This window comes from Mobula hypostoma, chromosome 21 (assembly GCF_963921235.1).
Source record: "Mobula hypostoma chromosome 21, sMobHyp1.1, whole genome shotgun sequence".
NCBI lineage: Eukaryota > Metazoa > Chordata > Chondrichthyes > Myliobatiformes > Myliobatidae > Mobula > Mobula hypostoma.
The window spans coordinates 7,079,375-7,105,212 of record NC_086117.1 but is presented as its reverse complement, the minus strand read 5'-3'; the positions used below and the strand labels follow the sequence as shown (position 1 = coordinate 7,105,212).

Here is a 25,838-nt window from a genome sequence, read left to right as displayed (position 1 = left end):
AACAATTGGTTTATTGATCATGACAGAATGTCTCTCTGGTGCTTCCCACTCCCTCCCCTCTTCCTTCCCCTTTTCCCAACCATGATTCCCCTCTCCCTGCCCCCTTCCCACTCTCAGTCCACAATAGAGACCCAGATCAGAATCAGGTTTATCATCACTCACATCTGTCATGAAATTTGTTTTTTTCTGTGGCGGCAGTACAGTGCAATACATAAAATTATTTCAGAACAGTGCAAAAGTCTTAGACACCCTAGCTATATATATGTGCCTAAATCTTTGCACAGTATTGTATCTCAAATACAGCATGTAAAATAACATGAACATAATATTATTAACAATAAAAAATTCTGTGGATGTACAAATTGACATCAAGTGCATTTATGACAGGTAGTGAAATATGCAGCAGGATTACTGTTACTGGTGCTGTCATAAATAATATGTACAGGGTGATAGCAGGGTGTTCGGAAGTCTCACAGCCTGGGGAAGAAGCTGTTACCCAGACTGACAGTCCTTGTTCTAATACTGCGGTACCTTCTGCCTGATGGTGGGAGTGTGGGACGGACGGGAGGAGCCCTTGACCATGCTGAGGGCTGTGTGAACGGATGTTATTGAAAGTGCCTCTGACCCTTGCTCCCCACAGATGTGAAGGTCCTGGAAAACCGGCACTTGATCGAGAGCGTTCAGGAGCAGGTACACGCTGCTCTCCTCGACTACACCATGTGCAACTACCCCCAGCACGGAGAAAAGTTTGGACAGCTGTTGTTGCGGTTACCCGAAATCCATGCCATCAGTAAGCAGGCAGAAGAATACCTGTACTATAAACACCTGGGTGGTGAGGTACCATGTAACAACCTGCTGATTGAGATGCTTCATGCCAAGCGAGCTTAGAACCAAACCTCGATCTCCAGACTCCCAAAGGCAGGTTGTGGATTCCATTTTATATATATAAATATATATTATATTACTTTATATTATTACTAAAATCACTGTAATTTGATAGTAATAAAATGATTTTTAAGTATACAGGATCTATGTAATCTTGGAATACCTGAGAACAATATTTTCAGATGTTGACCATGTTTTTCCTATCATTGTAAAAATGTTGGCTTTATTTTGGTAAACCAATCTTCAACGAGGCTGCGAAACTGCCAGCGTGTAAAGAATGGAGTTTACATGAAGTCGAGCAGCGTAATGGGCACTTCTGTTCACTGTGAGCGCAATGAGCGGTCAGAGTTTACACTTGATTCTTTAGAGATGTACATTAGAAGGTTGGAAACAGGAGAGGGTTAGAAGCTTAGAAGGAGTTTGGCTGTGTGTTTCCCTGAACCTCTGCTTTTGCTGACAAAGGTCAGGGTAGAGTCGTTGTTTGAAATGCGTTCCCCCACCTTGACTCTCTGTATGGCCTCTGATCCAGCCCTGCATCGACAGAGACACAATCCAAAGATTCCTAAGGTGAAGGTTTTCCACACGCCACTCCTATCATCCCATGACTGTGCGTGAGAGGGAACGCCCTTGTTCAGACTGAACATAAAATGTGTTAGTTCTCTGATATTTTCAGAGGTCTTTGCTATTGAAAACTGTAACCATATTAGAAATTACAGTGTTCCCTTCAGTAATCCTCTCTTCACACACCTGTACCTAGAACTGCACATCTGTACCTTATTTAATATTTGAAAATTGAAAGCACTTGTATTTTTATTGAGTTGCCAGCAGTTGTGTTTGTCATTTTTATGCTTTGAATTTGTTTTATTCTGAATATTATGGTAAATTGTACAAAATAAACCGACATAAAACAACTGTTTTATGGAAATTAATATTTCATGAGTAAACAACTGCTATTTCTCTCCTATTTAAAATTTTTTGCCATAACAGCTATACTGCATAAACAGTTGTATGTCGCTCTTTTGCATGTTTGGCTCACCTTTTAGAGAAATAAACTGATTAAATTTCTACATCCGCGCTGTTCCCATTCATAAATCTGAGGATGCCTTAAAAAGGCGGCAGGTTACCCAAACCTGTAGATACGGGAACTTTTATTTCATTCGCAGCCTACATGAAGCTCAAAGTTCAAAGTACATTTATTATCAAAGTAAGGTTATACAACCTTGAGATTCCTCTCCTTACAGGCAGCCACAGAACAAGAAACCCAAAAGAACCCATACAAAAATGACAAACACCCAATGTGCAGAGAGAAAAAAAAACAAATTGTGCAAACAACAAAAGTAAGCAAATAGAATTTAGAATGAAAGTGAAACAAAAAACTGTATTTCCATACAGCCTGTCACATCTTTGTCAGGATTTTAATGTATCCAATATTGGGGGTGTCTAGGACCAGAGGGCACAGCCTCAGAACAGATGGACGTGCGTTTAGAACAGAGACGAGGAGGAATCCCTTTAGCTAGAAGGTGGTGAATCTGTGGAATTCATTGCCTCAGATGGCTGTGGAAGTCAAGTCACTGGATATACTTACAGCGTAGGTTGATAGTTTCTTGATTGGTAAGGGTGTCAAAGGTTACGGGCAGAAGGCAGGCGTTTGGGATTGAGGAGATAATAATCCTGGTGGACCGGATAAGTCTGATGGATTATTCACCACTTTCTCTGTGACTCTATGACTCCAAATGCCTGAGATCCTATAGGGGCTTGACAGAATATGGTAGATGTTGAGATGTTTCCACTGGTGGGAGAGTATGAACTAGGGGACATGGTCACAAAATAATGGGACAGTCAATTAAAACTGTGGTACATAGAATTTTTGCCTGTTAGGAACTTTCTGCCCCTGAGGGTATAGAGGCCTGATGGAACAGACTCGATGGGCCAAATGGACCAATACTGCTCCTATGCCTTATGGTCTTATGGCAAAATAGGAAATCCTCCATTATGTCATGGGTGATATTGGTTATATTGCTGTTTGAGGGAACTTCTGCATCATTTCAGTATGCCTTCAATAACTTCAAACAAAGTATGGCAACTTCTTTGCCTGTGACCACAAAAACTTGCAGAGAGTTATCAGCACAGCTCAGCGCATTATAGAATCCATCCTCCCTCCAGACTCTGTCCGCATCGCTCTTGGTAAAGCAGCCAATATTCTCTCTTCCATTCCCCATCAGGCAGAAGGTAAAAAATCCCCAAAACATGGAACTCCAGGCTTAAGGACAGCTTCAGGGGACACAGTCTCAAATTATAAGGAATTCCCTTCAGAGCAGAGAGGAAGAGGAATTTCTTCAGTGAAAGGGTGGTGAATCTGTAGAACTGATTGCCACAGATGGCTGTGGAGGACGAGTCATTACGTATATTTAAAGTGGAGGTCAATAGGTTCTTGATTAGTAAGGGTGTCAACGGTTACGGGGGAAGAGAGGGGAATGGAGTTGAGAGAGATAGTAAATCAGCCATGATGGAGAGAACTCGATAGGCTGAATGGCCTAATACTGCTCCTATATCTTATACCCTGTTATAAGACAATTGAAGAGTTCCTGAATACATAAGATGGACTCTTGACTTCAAGACCTACCTCAAGCAGGAGGAGTGTGTAGTGGGACCGTCGGAAGGACAGGCAGATGACAGGGTAAAGTGGCAGTCATTGGGATGAGGTGCAGTGTAACAGGGCAGTGTAACAATGTGGGAGTTATATATAGGCCTCCGAACAGTTGCAAAAATGTGGGCTACAAATAACAATGGAGATAGAAAATGCACATCAAAAGGGCAAAGTTACGATAGTCATGGGGGATTTCAATATGCAGGTAGATTGGGAAAGTCAGGGTGGTGCTGATTCTGGAACCTGAGAGAGAGAATTTGTCAAATGCCCAAGAGATTGCTATTTGGAGCTCACTAGGGGATCAACTATACCGGATTGTGTGTTATGTAATGAACTGGATTTGATTAGGAAGCTTAAGGTAAAGGAACCCTTTGGAGACAGTGATCATAATATGATAGAATTCACTCTGCAATTTGAGAAGGAGAAGCTAAAGTTAGATGTATCAGTATTACAATGGAGTAAAGGGAATTACAGAGGCATGAGAGAGGAGCTAGCCAAAGTTGATTGGAAAGAGACACTAGCAGAGATGAAGGCAGAACAACAATGGCTGGAGTTTCTGGGAGCAATTCAGAAGGTGTAGGATATATACATCCCAGAGAAGAAGAGGTAAGTTGATGCAACTGTGGCTGAGAAGAGAAGTCAAAAACAACATAAAAGCAAAAGAGAGGGCATACAATAGAGCAGAAACTAGTGGGAAGTTAGGGAAATTTTTAAAAATGATCAGAAGGCACCTGAAATTGCCACAAGGAAAAGATGAAATATAAAGGTAAACCAGGCAATAATAACGAAGAGGATACCAAATGTTTTTCAGATATATAATAAACAAAAGAGAGGCGAGAGTAGACATTGGACTGCTGGAAAATGATGCTGGAGAGGTAGTAATGGGGTCGAAGGAAATGGTGGACGAACTGAATAAATATTTTACATCATTCTTCACTGTGGAAGACATTAGCAGCATGAAGGAAGTTCGAGAGTGTCATGGAGCAGAAATGAATGCAGCTGTTATTACAAGAGAGGAGATGCTTGGGAAGCTGAAAAAGTCTGAAGGTAGATAAGTCACCTGGACAGGATGAGCTACACCTCAGAGTTCTGAAGGAGGTGGCTGAAGAGATTGTGGAGGCATTAGTAATGTTCTTTCAAGAATGGATAGGTTCTGTCATGGTTCTGGAGGACTGAAAAATTGCAAATGTCACTCCACTCTTCAAGGAGGGAGACAGAAGAAAGAAAATTATAGTCCAGGTAGCCTGATCTCAGTGGTAGGGAAGATGTTGGAGTCACTTATTAACGGTGAAGTTTCAGAGTACTTGGAGCTACATGATAAAATAGGCCGAAGTCAGCATGGTTTCCTTAATTGGCCTGACAAATCTGTTGGAATTCTTAGAAGAAATAACAAGCAGGATAGACAAAGGAGAATTGGTAGATGTTGTGTACTTGGATTTTCAGAAGGCCTTTGACAAGGTGTCATCCACAAGGCTGCTTGGCAAGATAAGAGCTCTTGGTGTTACAGGAAAGATACTAGCATGGATAGAGCATTGGCTGATTGGCTGAAGGCAAAGATAGGGAATAAAGGGAGCCTTTTCCAAATGGCTGCCGGTGACTAGTGGTGTTACATAGGGTGACTAGTAGTGTTACATAGGAGTTGTTGTTGGGACAGCTTCTTTTTACGTTATACGTCAATGATTTGGATGATGGAATTGATGACTTTGTGGCTAAGTTTGTGGGCGATATGAAGATAGGTGGAGGGCCGGGTGGTGTTTAGGAATCAGGGAGGCTGCAGAAAGACTTTGACAGATTAAGAGAAGGCAGGAGAATGGAGTTGAAAGGGATAATAAAACAGCCACGATTGAATGGCAGAGCCGAGTTGATGGGCTGAATGGCCTATATCGGCTCCTATGTCAGAGATTGAGGTTTATGTGTAACTGGCATAGAATAGTTCAGTCATGATCATATAGAATGGTGGGATAGGATTGAGGGCTGAGTGGACTTTGTATATTCATCTGAAAGGTATCTCCTCTGTAGCGTCCACTAGACACTTTACTCAGCTCGCTTCAAAAGTTGTACAACAGGACTTACACAAATGAAAATGAAATCCCATTATCCCAGTTTTTCCTGAAAGGGGCATCACAGGTAGAGGGCGTTTGGCACGCTGGCCTTCATCAGTCAGGGCACTGAGACGTTCTGTTGCCGTTGTACAAGATATTAGTGAGGCTGTACCTAGGGTATTGTGTACTGTACAACTTCAGTTGCACTGTTACAACAAGATGCAATGAAGATGGAAAGTGTGCAAAGAAGAATTAGAAGAATGTTGCCAGGTTGAGGGCCTGAATTATAAAGAAATCATGAGCAGACGACGACTTTATTCCTTGAAGTCCAGGACACCGAGGGGGAATTTTATAGAAGTGTATAAAACCATGAGTGGCGTAGGTCAGGTGATGCCTGGACTTGAGGACCTGAGTTATAAGTAATGGTTGAATAGGTTAGGATTTTATCATCTAGTGTGTAGGAGAACGAGAGGAGATTTAATAGAGGTGTACAAAATTATGAAGGATATAGACAGGGTGAATGCAAACAGGATTTTTTTTTCCCAATGAAGTTGGGTGAGACTAGAACTAGAAATCATGGTTACAGCTAAAAAGTGAAATGTTTAAGGGGAATCTGAGGAGGAACATCTTCACTCAGAGAGAGTGGAGAGAGTGTGGAATGAGCTGCCAGTGGTAGATGTAGGACTGATTGTAAACCTTAAATATTTGGATAAGTACAATGATGGAAGGGATGTGGAGGGGTTTGGTTTAGGTGGGGTTGATGGGACTAGGCAGAACAGTTCAGCACGGGATGGATGGGCCGAATGGCCTGTTTCCGTTCTCTACAACTCTGTCATTTTGTTTACCCAACTGTACAACAATTTCACATTCCTGCCTCTCAAATCTCTGTGACAACCTAACTGAGGCTTTCTACTTATTTCACAAACAGGCACATTCATTTCTTACTCATTTAACTGGACTAAAATTATTTTGATAATATGTTCTGGAGAAATTAATAAATAATATCATTTAAGAACCTCTTGGATAAGTACATGGATGGGAGGGGCCTGGGGGGATACGAGCTGAAGGGATAAAATTGGGACTAACTGGGTGAATGTGGAGAGGATGTTTCCTATACTGGGAGAGTCTAGGACCAGAAGCCACAGCTTCAGGATAGAAGGAGGACCCTTTAGAACAGGGATGAGGAGGAGTTTCTTTAGCCAGAGTGTGGCAAACCTGTGCAATTTATTGGCTCTGACAGCTGTGGAGGCCAAGCTATTGGGTATATTTAAAGCGGAGGTTGATAGGTTCTTGATTAGTTGGTGTGTCGAAGGATATGGGGGGGAAGGCAGGAGAATGGGGTTGAGAGGAAAAATAAATCAGCCATGATGACATGGTGGAGCAGACTCAATGGGTCAATGGCCTAGTTTTGCTAGGTTGGAGGAACAACACCTTATATTCCGTCTGGGTAGCCTCCAACTTGATGGCATGAACATCGACTTCTCTAACTTCCGCTAAGGCCCCACCTCCCCCTCGTACCCCATCTGTTACTTATTTTTATGCACACATTCTTTCTCTCACTCTCCTTTTTCTCCCTCTGACCCTCTGAATATACCTCTTGCCCATCCTCTGGGTCACCCCGCCCCTTGTCTTTCTTCCTGGACCTCCTGTCCCATGATCCTCTCGTATCCCCTTTTGCCTATCACCTGTCCAGCTCTTGGCTCTATCCCTCTCCCTCCTGTCTTCTCCTATCATTTTGCATCTCCCCCTCCCCCTCCAACTTTCAAATCCCTTACTCACTCTTCCTTCAGTTAGTCCTGACGAAGGGTCTCGGCCTGAAATGTCGACTGTACCTCTTCCTAAAGATGCTGCCTGGCCTGCTGCGTTCACCAGCAACTTTGATGTGTGTGGCCTAGTTTTGCTCTTCTGTCTTAGGGACAACTTTATTGGCATGGGTTTGTTGAACTGGAAGGCCTGTCTCCATACTGCATTTCTCTATGACAGGATTAAGCCTGGGGTCATAAAGCCCCCCTGGTCACTCAGTGAGTGTGGTGAGGGAAAGATCTGTACCTCCTTTGTAAATCCATAGAAAAGCTTGTTCCAGTAGCTCAGAACTTGCAAAAGAGCTTTTCAACCAATGAAGTGCTTTGGAAGCAAAGTCAATGCTACAAAAACAGCCAATCAACACCCAGCATCTCCAACTCCCTGCAGCGTGAGAGTGCCCTTGTAATTTGCTCCTCGTGATAGAAGGCAGCTGGGCTTTTTGGAAAGTGCTTCACTAAATGTGCTTATAAATCCTGCCCTACAATTGTGTTGTAGCTTTGATTTTGAACATATACTGACAGTTCTATAAAGGATTTATCAGATCTACAATTCATTTAATTAATGTTCAAACCTAAATATTAAAATATAGACCTCTAAAAGTTGAGGTGTGCTAAAATGAATAGCAAAACTTGAAATAGTCTCTGAATCACTTTTTAAAAACCTTATGAGGGGCATAACTTTAGATAATTGGAAGAAAGTATGCGGGGGGGGATGTCAGAAGTAAGTTTTTTTACACAGAGAGTGGCGAGTGTGTGGAATGTCCTGTCAGGGGTGGTAGTGGAGGTTTAAGAAACTCTTAAATAGGCACATGGGTGCATGTGAGCTCCATTTCACCGTTTAAGAGAAGCTTGGATAGGCACATGGGTGGTAGGGATATGGAGGGCTATTTTCCCGGGGCAGGTTGATGGGAGCAGGCAGTTTCAATGGTTTCAGCATGGACTAGATGGGCCGAAGGTCCTGCTTCTGTGCTGTACTTCTCTATGGCTCTAAAAAGGGAGAGAAGGGTTAAAGTGGATTTAGAAAAGATTTAAAGGGCAGCACGGCATCACGGGCCAAAGACCCTGTACTGTGCTGCACTACTCTATGTTCAATGTTCAACGTTCCCACAGCCAGGAGCAGACAGAAAGGCACAAGGGACTGGTGAGTTCTTTAATTCGAGAACTCCACTTTTAGAGTGCTGCCCTGGTGATAATTGGGGCAGTACTGGATACAGCCCAGTCCATTACGGGTAAAACCCTTCCCACCATTGCACACATCTACATGGAGCCCGGTGGCAGGAAAGCAGTATCCATGACTCGGGCCCTCACCACCCAGTCACGTTCTTTTCTCACAGTCGGGTTCGGGAACAGTTATTGCCCCTCAACCATCAGGCTCTTGAACCAGAGGGGATAACTTCACTCGCCCCATCACTGAACTGTTCCCACAGCTTATTGTCTCACTTTCAAGGACTCTTCACCTCATGTTCTCAATATTTATTGTTTATTTATTTATTATTATGATTTTGCTTGTTTTTCTGTTGTTTGTTTGGCACAATATCATGGGCCAAAGGGCCTGTATTGTGCTGTCATGTCCTGTCATCTATGTTCTATCTTATAAAGTCATAATGACCTTCAAAATTTATCTGACAATTACAAAACACTCAATTCTAAATGCTTTATTTCCTTAAAAGAATACAAAATACCGGCACCTGCAATTCCACACTAAATAAAGAGCAGTGTAAAACTATAACATTGAAACCTGGTCACTTTATGGGCTCGTACAAATGTTCAAACAGCAAAACCAGAAATTGTTTCAATTGTTCCAACAGGGTGTATCAGTTAGACTGCATCTTTGAAATACGTAACATGCCTATCACATGCAGCACACTAGTGTAGTGGTTAGCACAATGCTTTACAGTACCAGCGATCTGGGTTCAGTTGCCAGCGCTGTCTGTAAGGAGTCCGCACGTTCCTCCCCGTGACCCCATGTCTTTCCTCCGAGTGCTCCGGTTTCCTCCCACAGTCCAAAGACCTACTGGTTGTTAGGTTAATTGGTCATTGGAAACAGTCCTGGGATTAGGGTAGGATTAAATCGAAGGTTGCTGGGTGACGTGGCTATGAGGGCCAGAAGGGCCTAATCTACCCTGTAATAAACTTCACGCCCCATCTCTGAACTGCTCCCACAACCTGTGGATTCATTCTCAAGGACCAGACCACAGTCAGGTGCTGTTTACTCTAGTCTGAATCATAGAATTTAGAACAGTACAGGGCCTTCGGCACACAATGTTGTGCTGACCCTCTAACTTAGTCCAAGATCACTCCAACATTTCCTTCCCTCATAGCCCTCCATTTTTCTTTCATCCATGCGCCTATTCAGGGGTCTTAAAAGCCCCTAATGTATCTGCCTCTATCACCACCCCTGGCAGTGTGATCCACACACCCACCACTCTCTGTAAAAAACCTACCTTTGACAACCCCCTCTATACTTCCCTCCCAGCATCTTAAAGTTACGCCCTCTTGTACTAGCCATTTCTGCCATGGGAAGTGGAGTGTCTGGCTTGATCTGTGCCTCTTATCATCTTGCACACCACTATCAAGTCACCTCTCATCCTCCTTCTCCTCAAAGAGAAAAGTCCTAGCTCACTCAGCCATCAGAATTCTAGAAAAGATTCTTTTAAAAGGGCATTTCACCCTGACTTGATATTTATATTTCACATATATTTATTAGGCATGCTAAACACAGATTTTTGAAGCATAAGTATATATTCTGAAATCAAAAAAAAATTTCAGTAAAGAATTATATTTCCTATGCCATCTTTTACAACCTCAGGAGGTTTCAGCCGATGAGGTCTATTTTTAAGGCTACTATCTCTTCTGTAATATCGGGAGGATACCAGCCAATTAGCACACAGCAACCCCCACACACAACGTGGTAATGATACAACAATCACCTTTGTGTTGTTGAGCAAGTTTGGACCTAAAATACCAAGAGCAAACTCCCCTTACAATTCCTGGATACAATGGTGCACAATCTCCAATGCTCAGGGAACATTTAGTGACAGAGATGCACGGATGTTTGGAGAATAAATCTTCAGTAATGTTAATTAAATGAAATAAAATCTAACTGATTTCTGAACTCTTTGAATAACAGTATTAAGTGGTCACAACATTTTTTGCCAACAATAATGAGAAAAAAAATGCTCTGGAAACTGTTTTGATGCATGTTCCTGACCAGCAATATTTCTTTATATTACATTTGAGAATCGGTAGAACAAAACTGTACTTCACAAAAGCTATCAGTGTAACTATGCTAAAAATGTGCTTTGAGCAACATGTCTTAGGCATTGAAACATTTTATTTTTAAACCGAACAGTCCAAAAGATACTATGTCAATGTGCTCATGTTAGGAACACCAGTGATTTTGAGAGTTTATTGCAATATCCCACATTTATTTTTGGAAAATGGTGCCTTCTTAAAGGAGTATTATGCATTGACAAGAAATTTAACCGTCTGCTTTTTAGAATGTTTGTATTTTAATCTCTGCCTGAAATTACTGGGTTTTTTTTGTGATTTTTTTGGAATATTTTGTGTGTGCTTGCAATAATGTATAAATTATGTTAATAAAGAAACTAAATCTTTACAATGTTGAGATGCTTTACTGGAATTTTACACTATATTTACACTATACTCTACACTATATTTACATTCTACACTATATTTATCCATGCGATTTTACGTAACAGACATCATTGTTCAGAACAATGGCTCCCACTTCACACAAACAAAGATCTTACATTGACAAGGACAAGTATTAATAAGACTATGACACATAAAAGAACTGAGAATGCATTTTCCTGTCTCCAATCTGATTGCAACAACTTTGGGAATGCCTGGAAACTTGTACCAATGTAAGGAAACATCATTTCAGAAAATTAGTTTTGGCAAGCTATTAAGTAATTTGCAAAACTGACAGCGAACTGCCAGGTGAGCTGAAAAGGTTATTGGCTGCAGTCTACCGTCACTGCAGGGCTTGTATGCGTCCAGGACAAAGAGGTGAGCAGGAAAAATCATTGCGGACACTGCCCACCCAGCAAACTCTCTATTCCAAAAGCTCCCTTCTGGAACATACTACCATTCGTTCGTTATGTGCCATGTCATATGACGTGGGTGAATGTGGTCTTTCCATGTCCATGATTGTTCTGGTAAATTTTTCTACAGAAGTAGTTTGCCATTGCTTTCTTTTGGGCAGAATCTTTACAAGACAGGTGACCCCAGCCATTATCAATACTGCTCAGAGATTGCCTGCCTGGTGTCAGTGGTCGCATAACCAGGACTGGTGATCTGCACCGGCTGCTTGTACGACCGTCCACCACCTGCTCCCATGTGACCCTGATCAGGTGATACACCTTGCCCAAGGGTGACCTGCAGGCTAGCGGAGGGAAGGAGCACCTCACTCCTCCTTTGGTAGAGACGTATTCCACCCCGCTACCCAGGAAAGTATTATAGGACTATTAAAACAAAGGCTTCATGTCATCTTAAAAGTTTCTTCCCCCAGGCAGTTAATCTGATCAACCATTCTAGTTGGCCCTCACCCCCCCTCCTATCTATTACCTCCTTCACTGCACTGCATGCAAACACTTTAAACCACGTTTTATAATGCTGTTTACATGATAAATACTTATGGTCTTTATGTGTTTATGCTCATTTTATTCCAGACCCTGATCGATCAAGGACCACGGGGTGGCTGCCCACATCAGCCTCCCCACGTTAAACAAAGTCACACACAGGTGTTCTCCATTAAGGGAATAATCTCTGAGGAGAATATCAGACTTGACTTGAGTACTAAAGTACTTCTACTTTAACCTCTAACTTCATTTTTTATGCAGTTGTTGAATGTTGTTTTCTGTTGCATGCACTGACACAGCACAGCAAATTCCTAAACCACGTAAATGTGAATGGTGAATAAAGAGGATCCTTGATCTTTGATCTTCGATCAGTGAAGCAAAATTATTTCATATGCCTCGGGAGCCGCTCACCCTAATCCCCACTCTGGCCTCTTACCTCTTCTCTACCTGCCTATCACCTCCCCCTGGTGCCCTGTGGTCCACTCTCTCTGCTACAGGTTATGGTAGGTGTCGGGGCTGGAGGTGAGGGATGGGCTGGTGTTCAGCTCGCTGCTCTGTGAAGTTTACTCATCTCTGTGCTGAACTGAGGCCATGGCCTGCAACTAACGGGCTCCTGGAGCGGCTTCAGTGCTGTGGGCTCACTGTTGTGAACTTCAGTACTGAATGTTATTTGCTTACTTTTATTGTTTGCATGATTTGTTTTCCTGCACTTTGGGTGTTTAACGGTCTTTTTTAATGGGTTCTGTTGGGTTTCTTTGTTTTGTGGCTACCAGTAAGGAGACAAATCTCAAGTTGTATACAGAATACATACTTTGATAATAAATGTTCTTTATCAGATCCTCTCATTTGCAGCCCTTTATCTCTCCTACCACCTGGCTTCACCTATCACATTCTAGCAACCTCCTTCCCCTCCCCCCACCTTTTTATTGTAGTGTCTTCTCCCTTCCTTTCCAGTCCAGATGAGGGGTTGTGACCCAACAAAATGTTGACTGTTTATTCATTTCCATAGACACTGCCTGACCTGCTGAGTTTCTCCAGCATTTTGTGTGTGCTACTCTGGATTTCCTGCGTCTGCAGAATTTTCTTGTATTTCCCATTTTAGGTCTGGCGATTTGTAGGTAACAGTAATCAAATGAGTGAAAGATTTATGCCTCCATGGCTGTCTCACTGATTCCAGACCTCTACCATACTCAGTGTGAAAAACACTTTCTTAACTTCTTAATAATCTCTATTAATTACCTTAAATCTACATTCCCTACTGAATGTCTTCCCATCATTTTCAGCTCTCCCAGTAAACTCTCCAAACAAGCTCAGCCTGGCCAATCTCACACTGCACAAAAAACACCGGAGGAACACAGTGGGTCAGGCAACAACTCCGTAAAAGTTTATTTATTTATTGAGATACAATGCAGAATAGGCCCAGCAATCCCCAGTTTCATACTGGCCTAATTACAATGCCAATTAATGGACCAACCAGTTCATCTTTGGACTGTGGGGGCAAACCAGAGTGCATGGAGAATGCATGTGGTCGCAGGGAGAACACACAAACTTCTTACAGACAGCAGCGGGATTTGAACCCGTGTGGCTGTTGCTGTAAAGCATTGTGCTAACTACTATGCTATTTTGCCGCCCATCTGTGGAGGAAAATGGACAGCTGACGTTTCGGGCTGAGACCCTTCGTCTTGGGTGGCGCAAGAGCGTAGCGGTTAGCGTAATGCTATTACAGCGCTAGCAACCTGGGTTCAAGTCCTGCCGCTGGCTGTGGCCACGTGGGTTTCCTCCGGGTGCTCTGGTTTCCTTCCACCTCCCAAAGACGTACGGGTTAGTAGGTTAATTGGTCACATGGGTGTAACGGGGCGGCGTGGGCTCCTTGGGCCGGAAGGGCCCGTTACCGTGCTGTATCTTTAAAAAAAATCTGGACAGGATGGAAAGAGGGGAGATGACCTGAATAAGGCTGTCTTCCTGAGCCACTGAGTTCCTCCAGCATTTTGTGTGTTGCCCCAGATTTCTGGCATCTGCAGAATCTCTGGTTGACTAGCCAATCTCTCACCACTATTCTCTAACATTGGTAAGCTCCCCCTGTACCTCTTCCAGTGCAGTCACATCCCAAAATGTACCCGGTAGCGCGACTGGAGTTTTATACACTGAGCAAACCTTCCCTATCATTTCACTAGATCAATGCATAGTGACCAGTGTGGGTGTGAAATCCATACTTTGCACCAGGTCCATTATGCTTGGGAAGCCGGATCTCACATCAGTTATGTGTTTGAATTTTTCCCAGTAACTCCTTCCCCAACTGGAGAGAGGTATCATAGATATTCCTCTCCTGAGGCACAGTTTATTACAGCAGGGCTTCCAAACTTGGGGTGCATGGACCCCTCGGTCAATGGCGAAGTTCACTGGCGTACAAAAGATTTTGAGAACCCCTGCACTAGATTCATGAATAAACACAAGAGATCTTGCAGATGCTGGAAATTCAGGGTAACAAACACCAAGCGCTGGAGGAACCCAGCAGATCAGGCAGCATCTATGGAGAGGAATAAACTGTCGACTTTTCAGGCTGAGACCCTTTATCAGGACTGGAAAGGAAGAGGGAAGAAACCAGAATAAGGTGGTGGGTGGAGAGGGGAAGGGAAGGAGTACGTGCTGGCAGGTGATAGGTGACACCAGGCGAGGGGAAGATGGCTGGGGGTGGGCGATGAAGTTAGGAGCTGGGGGTGTGATAGGCGGAAATGGTAAAGGACTGAAAAAGAAGGAATCTGTTAGGAGTAGAGAGTGGCAGTGGGAGAAAGGGAGAAAGGAAAGGGAAATGGGAGGCGGGTACCAGAGGGAGGTGACAGGCAGGTGATTAAGATTAAAGTCTGTCACAAGCCTTGTAGCCCACCGGTTTCCATGGCATGAAGTGACTGAGAGTACGAGACTGCCCCCCAGATAGGACGCCAGTCTATTGCGAGGTTAACCCCCAGCATTTTTGCCGGTACCCATTCTCAGCTGGGTAGACTGGAGCATTGCGTGGTAAAATGCCTTGCTCAAGGCCACACAACACACACTGCCTCGGCTGAGGCTCGAACCCACGACCTTCAGATCGCTAGTCCAACGCCCTAACCACTTGGCCATGTGGGGAAAAGGGAGGGGGAAATTATTTCATTATATGGCTCAACTTTTAATTCATTGAGAAACAAGGTACCTATTGGGTTTGAAATAAATACAGAAAATGCTGGTAATACTCAGCCAGTCAGGCAACATCTGCGGAGGGTTAATATTTCAGATTAAAGACTGGAACTGACCAGAGGTCTTTGACTTGAAATGCTCACCCACCCTGTTTCATTCAGGTACTGTCTGACCTGCTGAGTGTTTCCAGCCTTTTCTGGTTTTATTTTGGATTTGCATCATCTGTAGCTAAATGATAAATGATATTCATTTATTTAAGTAGTCAGTGATTGGCGTCCTCCCGAACTCTGTCAGCAGCGGAGGAGGCTGAGGCTTACAGTCCGTTCCAGGAATACCAGGAGGCCATGCACAGTCCTTCGTTTGTCAGTCCAACTCCGACAAATGGTCCTTTGGTCATTTTACATGTCTTGACTTCAGAGCCTCTCACTGAGTCTGTGATTCCATCGGCTGGAACGGCTGCCTTGATGCTTCACAACCCTGCAAATTAATACAAGGAAGGATCTGGACACTGTGTGCATGTAATAAGAATGTAAACAACAAGACTAGGCCATTCTGCTGGTTCAAACTGGTGGCTATTTATCACGATACAATAGATGCTGCAAACCCAGAGCAACATAGGCAGCATCAATGGAAAGAAATAAGCAGTCGATGTTTCAGGCCGAGACCTACAAGGACTGTACAGCTCATGTTCTCATAGAGTCATAAAATCATAGAGAAGTACAATACAAAAACAGGCCCTTCAGTTCATCTAGTCCATGCCAAAACCATTTAAACTGTCTACTTCCATCGACCTGCACCAGAACATGCCCCACTTGTGCTGACAGTTCATTCCACACACTCATGACCCTCTGAGTGAAGAAATTTCCCTTCATGTTCCCCTTAAACTTCTCACCTTTCACCCTTAACCCATGACCTCTGGTTGCACTCCATGAGCACCTCATTTGTTCCTACTTGACTGTACCTGTAATGTACCTCCTTTTTTCTCTTAACCAGGGCCTCAATGTCTCTTTAAAACCATGGTACCCTACACTCGTTATCTTTGCCTTTTATTCTGACAGGTACATACAAGCTTTGTCCTCTCAAAGTTTCATATTTGAAGGTCTCCAACTTTCCAAGTACATCTTTGCCAGAAAACAGTTTATCCCAATCTACACTTGCCAGGTCAATTCTGATACCATCAAAATTGGCCTTTTTCCAATTTAGAATTTCAAGCTGGGGCCAGACCTGTCTTTTTCCATATTTACTCGGAAACTAATGGCACTGTGGTCACTGGATGCAAAGCGATCCCCTGCGCAAGTGTTCCCCTACACAAACCTCTGTCACTTGCCCTGTCTCATTCCTTAATAGCTGATTCAGTACTGCACGTTGGGACTTCTATGCGCCGATGAAGGAAACTTTGCTGAACACATTTGACAAACTCTATCCCATCTAGACCTTTTACAGTTTGGATTCTCCGTCAATATATGGTAATTTAAAATCACTTACTAACACAACCTTGTGTTTCTTGCAACAGTCTGTGATATCTTTACAAATTTGTTCCTCTAAATTCCTTGGACTGTTGGGTGGTCTGTAATATAGCCCCTTTAATGTGGTTATACCTTTCTTATTTCTCAGTTCCATCCATAACAATTCTCTAGTCCGGTTCTTCAGTCTGAACTGATGGAGTACTGCCATGCTGTTTTCCCTGACTAGTAATGCTACCCCCCTCCTTTAATCTCTCCCCCCGTCACATCTAAAACAACAGAACTGCAGAATATTGAGCTGCCAGTCCTGCCCCTCCTGCAACCAAGTCTCACTAATGGCTACAATGTCCAGGCTTTGATCCATACCCTGAGCTCGTTCACCTTTCCTATGATTCTTCACGCATTGAAATATACGCAGCTCAGGACACGAGTCACACCGTGCTCAACCTTTTGATTCCTGACTGTGTCTGATGCCTTACCAACATCTGCCTCCACAACCTCTCCACGATCTGTTCTGGCACTGGTTCCCATCCCCCTGCAACTCCAGTTTAAACCCCACCGTGTCACAGTAACAAACCTTCCCACTAGGGTAATAGTGGCCCTTCAGTTCAGGAGAAAGCCGTCCTTTCTGTACAGGTCCCACCTTCCCTGGAAGAGAACCCAATGAACCAAAAATCCTTAGCCATCCCTCCTACACCAACTTCTTAGTCATTTAACTGTGTTAAGTTTCCTAGTTCTGGCCTCATTGGCACGTGGCATGGGTAGCAATCCTGAGATCACAACCCTGGAGGTCCTGTCATTCAACTTTGCACCTAAATCCATGAACTCCCTATGCAGAACCTCACCACTCATCCTACCTATGTCATCGGTACATACATGGACCATGACCTCTGGCTGTTCACCCTCATCCTAAAGAGGACTCGATCCGAGATATCCTGGACCCTGGCACCCTGGAGGCTATATATCATCCAGGAATCTTGATCTCGCCCACAGAACCTCCTGTCTGTCCCCCTACTTAACGAGTCCCCTATCACCACAGGGTGCCTTTTCTCCCCCTTCCCTTCTGAGTCACAGAGCCAGACTCACTGCAAGAGATGTGACCATTGCGACTTTCCTCTGCTAGGTCAACCTTCCCCCCTCTCCCCAACACTATCCAAAGTGATATACCTGTTGTTGAGGGGGATGACTACTCTGCACTGGCTCCTTAACCCCTTTCCCCTTCCTGACTGTCACCCAGTTTCCTGTATCCTGCAGCTTGGATGTAACTACCTCTCTATATGTCCTACCTATCACCCCCTCAGCCCCCCCGAATGATCTGGAGTTCATCCAGTTCCAACTCCAACACCTTAACACAGATTGTTCGAAGCTGCAGCTTGGTGCACTTCTCACAGTTGTAGTCGCCAGGGACAGCGGAGGATTCCTTGCCTCCTTCATCCCACTAGAGGAGCATTTAACTACCCTGCCTGGCATCCCTACTGTCCTAGCTGAGAGATACAAAGAAGGGAAGAAGAAAACTTTACCTAGAGCTTTTCTTTTTTTTTTTGCATTCTCTCACTGAAGCCTTGAAGAGTTAAAGCCTCAGGATCACCACTCTAACCCTGTCCACTCAGATGATGACCACAGTGTTTGTTCCTGCCTGCCTTTAACTTGCCCTTGCTAATCAATTCCAAATGTGGATTGGTCACTGGTCAGAACTCCATTACGCTTCTGATATCCACCGCTGCCTTTTTCTATTTGGACAGTGGACGTGAGTGAAGTTCCCTCCACTCAAACTTCTGATGTCTGGTCTGGTCGCTGGTCAGAGCACATTCTATCTGAATACATACACACCTGACACTCTGAACTACCATCACTGTCACTGTACCTGAACACATACCAGATATTCTGAACAGGTGACACTCTGAACACGTACCTGACAGTCTGAACACATATCTGACACTCTGAACATGTAACACTTTGAATACGTACCAGATATTCTGAGCAGGTGACACTCTGAACACGTACCTGACAGTCTGAACACGTACCTGACACTCTGAATGCTATCAGCTCGATCTCCTAAAAGAGAAGAGTTGGTAGAGTGAAAAGCAACCTACATAACCCAATAAGTAACATAGTTCCTCCCACCTTACACATTATGTCATTCAAATTGCAACTGTTTTGGTAAGTTAAACAAAATTCATATAAAGCAAAAACACATAACTCCATACAGGGTGTCCCAGGTTAAGAACAGGTTCTGTTTTCACAGTCATCTGTAGGTTAATTTTGTTGATGAGTTGGAAAATACACAAGATCATGTTGTACAGTGACCATACCAACACAATATTGTAATGAATGGTTTTGATGAGAGCCAGTTAACATGAACAGCTATTTACTTTCTCTCCTTGCCTAGTTACGATGGTACAGAACTGGACCATCCCATGCTCAATGATTGGTTTCGATGGGCTTGAGGTGCTTGCTGCATTGTGCAATAGAGTTCTTGTTTGAATTCAACAATATTTTTGGGAGTTTGTTGGCATGCATGAGTGTCAGTAGTGCAGAGAGAGCTTATACTTCACACTACAGGCGCTGCCTGACCTGCTGACAATTGCTAACACTTTTACTTAGAATTCTTCACTGGGCGTTATTTACCTCTGTTGATCATGGAATTGGAGAGGGCATTTCCCTGTGAGCTGGTGAATGGGAGACAAGGATGTTTATGCCTGTCTTTAAGTGTTTATCCACCTCCATCATTCACTTGAAGTATCAGTGGATGTTACATTATTTAATAGAGTGTTATTGCACAATATCAATAAAAGCAATTGCTTGTCTGTTTCCAAAGTAACTCTCTTAAGTGGTCTCCTGTGATGAAATAGGTTACATGTTAGTCAGAAATAATTACTGAATGGGAAGTTACATTGAAACAGGCTTTCAAGACAGGTTCTTATTTGAACTTAATATATGTTTAGGAGTTTGTGGTATGCATGGGTGTCTATAATTGGGGCGTCTGTAATCTGGAGAGGACTTATATTTCACACTACTGATGTTGCCTGAGCTGCTGACCATTGCTAACACATTTTGTTAGATTTCTCATAAACCCTATCACTGAGTGTTATTTGCCTCTGTCGATTATGGAAATAGAGAGGGTATTTCCCCGTGAGCTGGTGAGAGAGAGACAAGGCTGGATATGCCTGTCTTTAAAAGTCTTTATCGACTCCCATCGTCTGTGAGGAAGATCTTAAGTTCCTCTCTCTATTTCTTTCTACGACAAGGATCCATCCAGTTTCCCTTTACCAACACTCCTATCCACTTAGCTAAACTTGTATTTAACCTGAACAACATCTCTTTTGACTCCTCTCACACTCTGCGAATCATAAGTGCAGCCGTGGGCACCCACAAGGACCCCAGCCATGCCTGTCTTTCAAGTGTGCCCCCTGAGGTCTTCCAGTATATTTCCCATTGCTCTAGATTCCAGGTCCCGCAGTCACTCGTGTCCCTCATCTCTGCCTACTTTCCTATAGTAGTTGCAAGCTCATGGCTGTTCTCCAGTGGGAGGCTAGAACCATAGATTTTCCTCGTGACCCTAAAGGTGGTGAGATGTCAGCCTCTGCTGGCTTAGGAGATGCTAAGAAGGTTCACAGGTAAGACTTTGTCACAATGGATGCTGTCAATATCGGAAGGCAAGTGCAGAGGAGAGACAGACTTTTGATGTTCAAAGTTGGAAGTAAATTTATTATTACTAAAGTACATATATGTCACCACGTACAATGCTGAAATTCGTTTTCTTGTGGGCATACTCAATAAATCTTTAGAATAATAACCATAATGGAATCAGTGAAAGACTGCCTAGCTTGGGTGGTCAACCAGAGTGCAGGTTGTGCAAATACAAAAAGAAAGAAATAATAATAATAATAATAATAATAAATAAATAAGTAATATATAGTGAGAACATGAGATGAAGAATCCTTGAAAGTGAATCCACTGGTTGTGGGAACACTTCAATGGTGGGGCAAGTGAAGTTATCTCCTTTGGTTTAGAAGCTGATGGTTGAGGAGTCATAACTATTCCTGAAGCTGGTGGGGTGAGTCTTGATGCTCCTGTACCTCCTTTCTTCTTTCATGTCCTCGGTGGTGGACCTTAGAAACTGAAATCATCGGATCATCTGGGGATGTGAGAGTTCGTGATGGTTCCTCCATGTTTTAATGGTCAAAGTGAGCATAGAGGTGTTGAGGTAGAACCAGTGATGAGAGTTTATTTATGATTCTAAAAGAACATCGGTGACTCAGCTGAGTGACGCCATGAAAAGTAACACTGTCAAAACTAGGACCCAACGATTAGTGCCAATTGGGCAAGCATTTAAATAATAGCCTATCAAAATAAACTTAACAAGCTTAAACAGAAAGCACCAGGAGATCGCATTACAAAGAGTGAGTCACTCGAGAAAAACACAGGGACTTTAAACAATTAACTACTCTCATTAAAGAACAATAAACCATTTCAGATGCTTTAAAAACCTTGGACACAGCACAGGCCCAAGGAATTCATTACAGATTTCTTCTCCAATAAACACTATGGAGACATGATACTCTTCTGTGAAGAGAACAGTGTGTGCAGGCAAACCCTCTGAGCAGATTAAACAAAATAACAGGAAAATTGCTGCTATAAAACAAGGTCATGCACATGGTCTACACTTCAAAAATCCACTCCCTGGAGATCCTTATTTTGCAGGTTTTTACATAGGACTAGAGTATATAAACAAGAATGTAATACTGAGGCTTTATAAGGCATTGGTTAGACTACATTTGGAGTGTTCAGAGCAGTTTTGTGCACAATACCTAACAAAGTATTTGCTGCCATTGGGAAGGGTCTAGAGGAAGTTTATGAGAATGATCTTGGGGAATGAAAGGGTTAATGTATGAGGAGTATTTGATGGCTCTGGGTCTGTACTCCCTGGAGTTTAGATGAATGAGGGAGGGATCTCATTGAAACCTATCAAATATTGAAAGGCCTAGATAGAGTAGATGTTTCTAATAGTAGGGAGTCTAGGATCAGAAGGCACACCCTTTAGAACAGAGATGAGGAAGAATTTCTTTAGTTAGAGGATGGTGAATCTGTGGAATTCATTGCTACAGATGGCTGTGGAGGCCAAGTCGTTGGGTATACTTAAAGCAGAATGTTGATAGGTTCTTGATTAGTCGGCATGAAAAGTCATGGGGAGAATGGGATTGAGAGGGAAATTAAATCAGCCATGATGGAATGGCAGAGTAGACTGAAATGGCCAAGTGACCTAACTCTGCTCCTGTGTCCTATGGATACACTCCGGAGAGGGATTTTACTTCTTTGGTCACACTCATAGTAAACGGAGAAGTTAGGAGCAGCCGTGAGTTGTGTCTTGATGTTGACCATTAGGAGCCACGAGCTTCATGAATTATCTACCATTTGTAAACGCGGGCGGGGATTGTAGTCACCGTTCAGGAGAAGGTGCAGTAAAGGTAAACATAACTGCTCCACGTTCTGAAGGCACAGGTTTCCTCGCACTGGGAACAACTGTGTGGGGAGGTGTCCAATGGAGCTTTAGCTCTCAGCTGTGAGTTCCCATGGAGTGAGGAACTGTGACTGAGCTCGCAAAGATCTAGTGTACAGTAGAGAACATGCTGACTGGTTGCATCAGACTTGGTTCTGGAGGGGTCAATGTACAGGGTCAAAAGAAGCTGCAGAGGGGTATAAACTCAGCCCGCTCCATCACTGGAACAACCCTCCCCACCACCAAGGACATCTTCAAAAGGTCGTGCCTCAGGAAGGTGGCATCAATCATTAAGGACCCCCACCACCCAGGCCATGCCCTCTTCTCATTGCCACCATCAGAGAGGAGGTACAGGAGCCTGAAGACTCACACTCGATATTTTAGGAACAGTTTCTTCCCTTCTGCTATAAGATTTCTGTGTGGTCCGTGAACACTACCCTCACTATTCTTTTGTTTTTCACTATGCACTTACATAGTAACTTATAGTAATTTTTATGACTTTGCTGCCACAAAACAACAACTTACATGTCCCATAAGATGGTCATAATAAGCTCGATTCTTGCTTGAGGAGTGAAAGGCTTTCTTACGTACTGCTCTATTCCTCTTCTCCTTCTCGAGCCCATCTCCCTACTGGGGCAAAGGCTGCTGACAGCAGCTCACCAGAGCCCTCTGCCCTGGGCCCATCTTTCATGTTGTCCTTAGGTGTAGCCCATCTTTGAAGATGCTTCCTCTCCCTTGATACGAGGGCTTTGGGGTTTCTGTTGCTATTTCAGTAGCTCTGGGTTTTTACGGGATGGGGGTGGTAGCTCCATGTCCAACCCCCGCCTCCTTTTGCAGCAGGGCTTGGGTCTGTCTATGGCAGAGCTGTACTATTCTTACAATAGGGTTAATGGCCTCCTTCTGTACTGTACAATACATGATGGGCCAAAGCGTCTCCTTTCTATTGTACTATTCCTATGATGGGCTCAATGGACTCCTTCTGTACTATACTTATGATGGGCCAAAGGGCCTTCTTCTGTATTGTACTATTCCTTCAATGCACTTAATGGGCTCTTTCACTACTGTATTATGCCTATGATAGGCTGATTAGCCTCTTTCTTTACTGTAATAATGGTAAGCCGAATTGGCTCATTCTATACTGTACCATCCCTATAATGGGCTGAATGGCCTGTATTGTACCACTCTTTGATGTCACAAGAGATTCTCAAAACCTGGAAGTGGTTTGAACAGCTTCCAGTGGGCACCACATAATTCCTTGAGCTTCTGAGGCAGGCCGTGGTTCAGATTTCCACGTGGATAGCTAGGGGATGCAGTCTCGCCCCTGAGCTGTCATGGGGAGAGGCCGGTGAGGCACAACGTTGGATGGTGCTTGTTTGTTCAAAGCTGATCTCCGTCAGCAGAGGTGCTGAGAGGAGATCAGCGGCTCCCTCTGCTGCCGGATGATGTGAACCACAGGCAGGGGCTGAGCCACATCACTTGTCCAGAAATAAATTCCCTGCCTGCCTCATGTAAAACCTGTCACAATTCCATCGTGCCCCCTAGTCTGGGACTTCCCTGCTATTTTTCCACACAGAGGATAGTGGGTACATGGAACAAACTCAGGAAATTCTGCAGGTTCTCAGACATGGAATGAGCTGTAGGACAGTACAATAACAGCATTTAAAAGGCACCTGAGCAGGTACACAGATAGGTATGGGCCAAACAGGAGCGGCTGGGAAGGACAGCATTGCTGGCATGAGCAAGATGGACCAAAGGGCCTGTTTTATGCAGCAAGGAAGCACTTTGCTCCTGGAACCCAGAATTAAGGGCAGCTGCCAGTGAAATACACAAACACAAGAGATTCTGCAGATACTGGAAATCTCGAGCCACACACACTAAAAGCTGGAGGAACTCAGCAGGTCAGGCAGCATCTATGGAGAGGAATAAACAGTTGATCTTTCAAGCCGGTATATCATCATTAGGGCTGAGGAACTGATTTCTGCTCTCTCCTGAGACAGCTGAAGAAGGAGAACTTGTGAATCTTTTGATATCGGAGGAGCAATTATTTCATTTAACAATTCTGCTGACAAACAGGACGCCCTCCGTTGGTCAGGGTCAACCCTGGATATTGTGCTTAGCTGTCATAGGCAAGCCAGGGCAGTATGAAATGGAGAGCAAGCTGTTGCCCAGGGAGCAGGCTCCCCCTGCCTACGCATCTGATGAACCCAAAGGAACAGCAGAGGCCGATAGAATTCGGCACCAGCAGCGTCACAGGAGTTGCCAGTCACTGTAGAACTCAACGTAGGTCTGCCTTAGGGACTCCAGCTCCGGATTTTCCCTCGAGGTTTACTCCTGAGGCCTTGTCCACAAGTGGGTACAGCCGCAAAGGAGCAGGGGTTTGAGATCAGAGTTTTCCTTCTCCTGGATGAGCTGCCAACCACAGCTCACAAGTCCCATTTGCCTGAAGCGACTGGTTTTAAGGTGCCAGTAGCCCGCCTTTGCCCCTTCTCCAATCAGTAGAAACAGTTCCCCCGGGCTCAGTAGCTGGGCCACATGTGGAGGCCAGGAGCTGGACTTGGCTGTCAGAGGCTATTCGAAACACACGCCATTAGGGGCATTTAGTAGGTAGTGGGAGCTTATCCCCATTACCTTCTCCAGCTATAACAAGCTTGAGGAACCATTATACTGTGACTGGGGGACAAAAGGAACAAGCGATTGGAAGGTAATAGACAAGCGTGTTGACCCTGACTCCAACTGCTTCAAATTACAGTTACCAGATTTGAGGTCACCCTGGCATTTTATTTTCACTTATCTCAAGAGTGCTGAAACCCATCCTCGTCTGGCTGGCAGATCTGATGTGGATGATATTTGGTTTCTTTACAGCAGTAACAAGCAGAGTTTAGTGCAGTGCCTGCTACAGCAGAATTAAAACTCCAAGCAGGAGCTCAATAATATATTTGCACCCATCTATTCTGAAGCTTTGGACAAGTCCAGGATTCATGTTTCCACAAAAAAAATACTCAAGCCGACAGATTTGAGTCTTAGTCTCTCCTGGATCTAATTTTGGATATTTCTCATTAGAGTTATTTAGTCACAGAGTCATAGAAAAGTGCAGCATAAAAACAAGATCTTCTGCCCATCTAGTCCATGCCGAACCATTTAAACTGCCTACTCCCACTGACCTGCACTGGGACCATATCCTCCGTTCCTCTACCATCCATGCAAACTCCTCTCAAGTGTTGAAACTAGCTGTTTGTTCCACACTCTCACTGCCCTCAGAGTCAAGAAGTTTCCCCTTAAACTTTTCACATTTCACCCTTAACCTATGACCTCCTGTTGTAGACCCACCCAACCTCAGTGGAAAAAGTTTGCTTTTCCCTACCTATCTATATATACAGTACCCCTCTATCTATATATCTCTATATATACTCTATCTATACCCCTCAAATTTTCTATACCAAAGTCATACATTTTACATGAATCCTCAAACGTGAAGTCTGTTTACAGATTGTAAAACCAGTTCCAGGCTTTTAACTTTTCTTGAAATTCAGTTGGTTTTAAAAGAAAGTTTCATATGATACTGGTGAATAATTACTGCAGAGCTACATTATCTTCGTAGAGATTTGTTTTGTGTGCCAATGGTTTATGGCCAGTAACGTGCAAAACACAGAAAAAGCAGCCAAAAATAAACGGGAAAAAGATTGTATAAATGTAACAAGGCTGAACCCAGCTCAGCAGGCTGAGT

At 43.8% G+C, this 25,838-nt stretch overlaps 1 protein-coding gene and 1 long non-coding RNA gene across 3 annotated transcripts in view; one reads left to right on the top strand and one right to left on the bottom strand.

Annotated features, from left to right (window-relative positions):
• Nucleotides 1-11,371, top strand: part of LOC134359766 (nuclear receptor subfamily 5 group A member 2-like) — a 118,742-nt gene extending 107,371 nt beyond the window's left edge. The window contains exon 8 of one of the 2 annotated variants that reach the window (XM_063073378.1): nucleotides 641-11,371. In XM_063073378.1, the coding sequence (XP_062929448.1) occupies nucleotides 641-888 (248 nt within the window). In that variant the 3' untranslated portion in view covers nucleotides 889-11,371. The remainder of the gene's footprint in view (nucleotides 1-640) is intronic. The other variant, XM_063073377.1, reaches the window with a different exon arrangement.
• A 4,175-nt stretch (nucleotides 11,372-15,546) lies between these two features.
• LOC134359707 (uncharacterized) overlaps nucleotides 15,547-25,838 on the bottom strand; it is a 29,739-nt gene continuing 19,447 nt past the window's right edge. Inside the window, exons 2-3 of the long non-coding RNA XR_010021181.1 lie at nucleotides 18,639-18,669; nucleotides 15,547-15,628 (exon numbers count right to left, since the gene is read on the bottom strand). This is a non-coding gene — a long non-coding RNA (uncharacterized LOC134359707). The remainder of the gene's footprint in view (nucleotides 15,629-18,638; nucleotides 18,670-25,838) is intronic.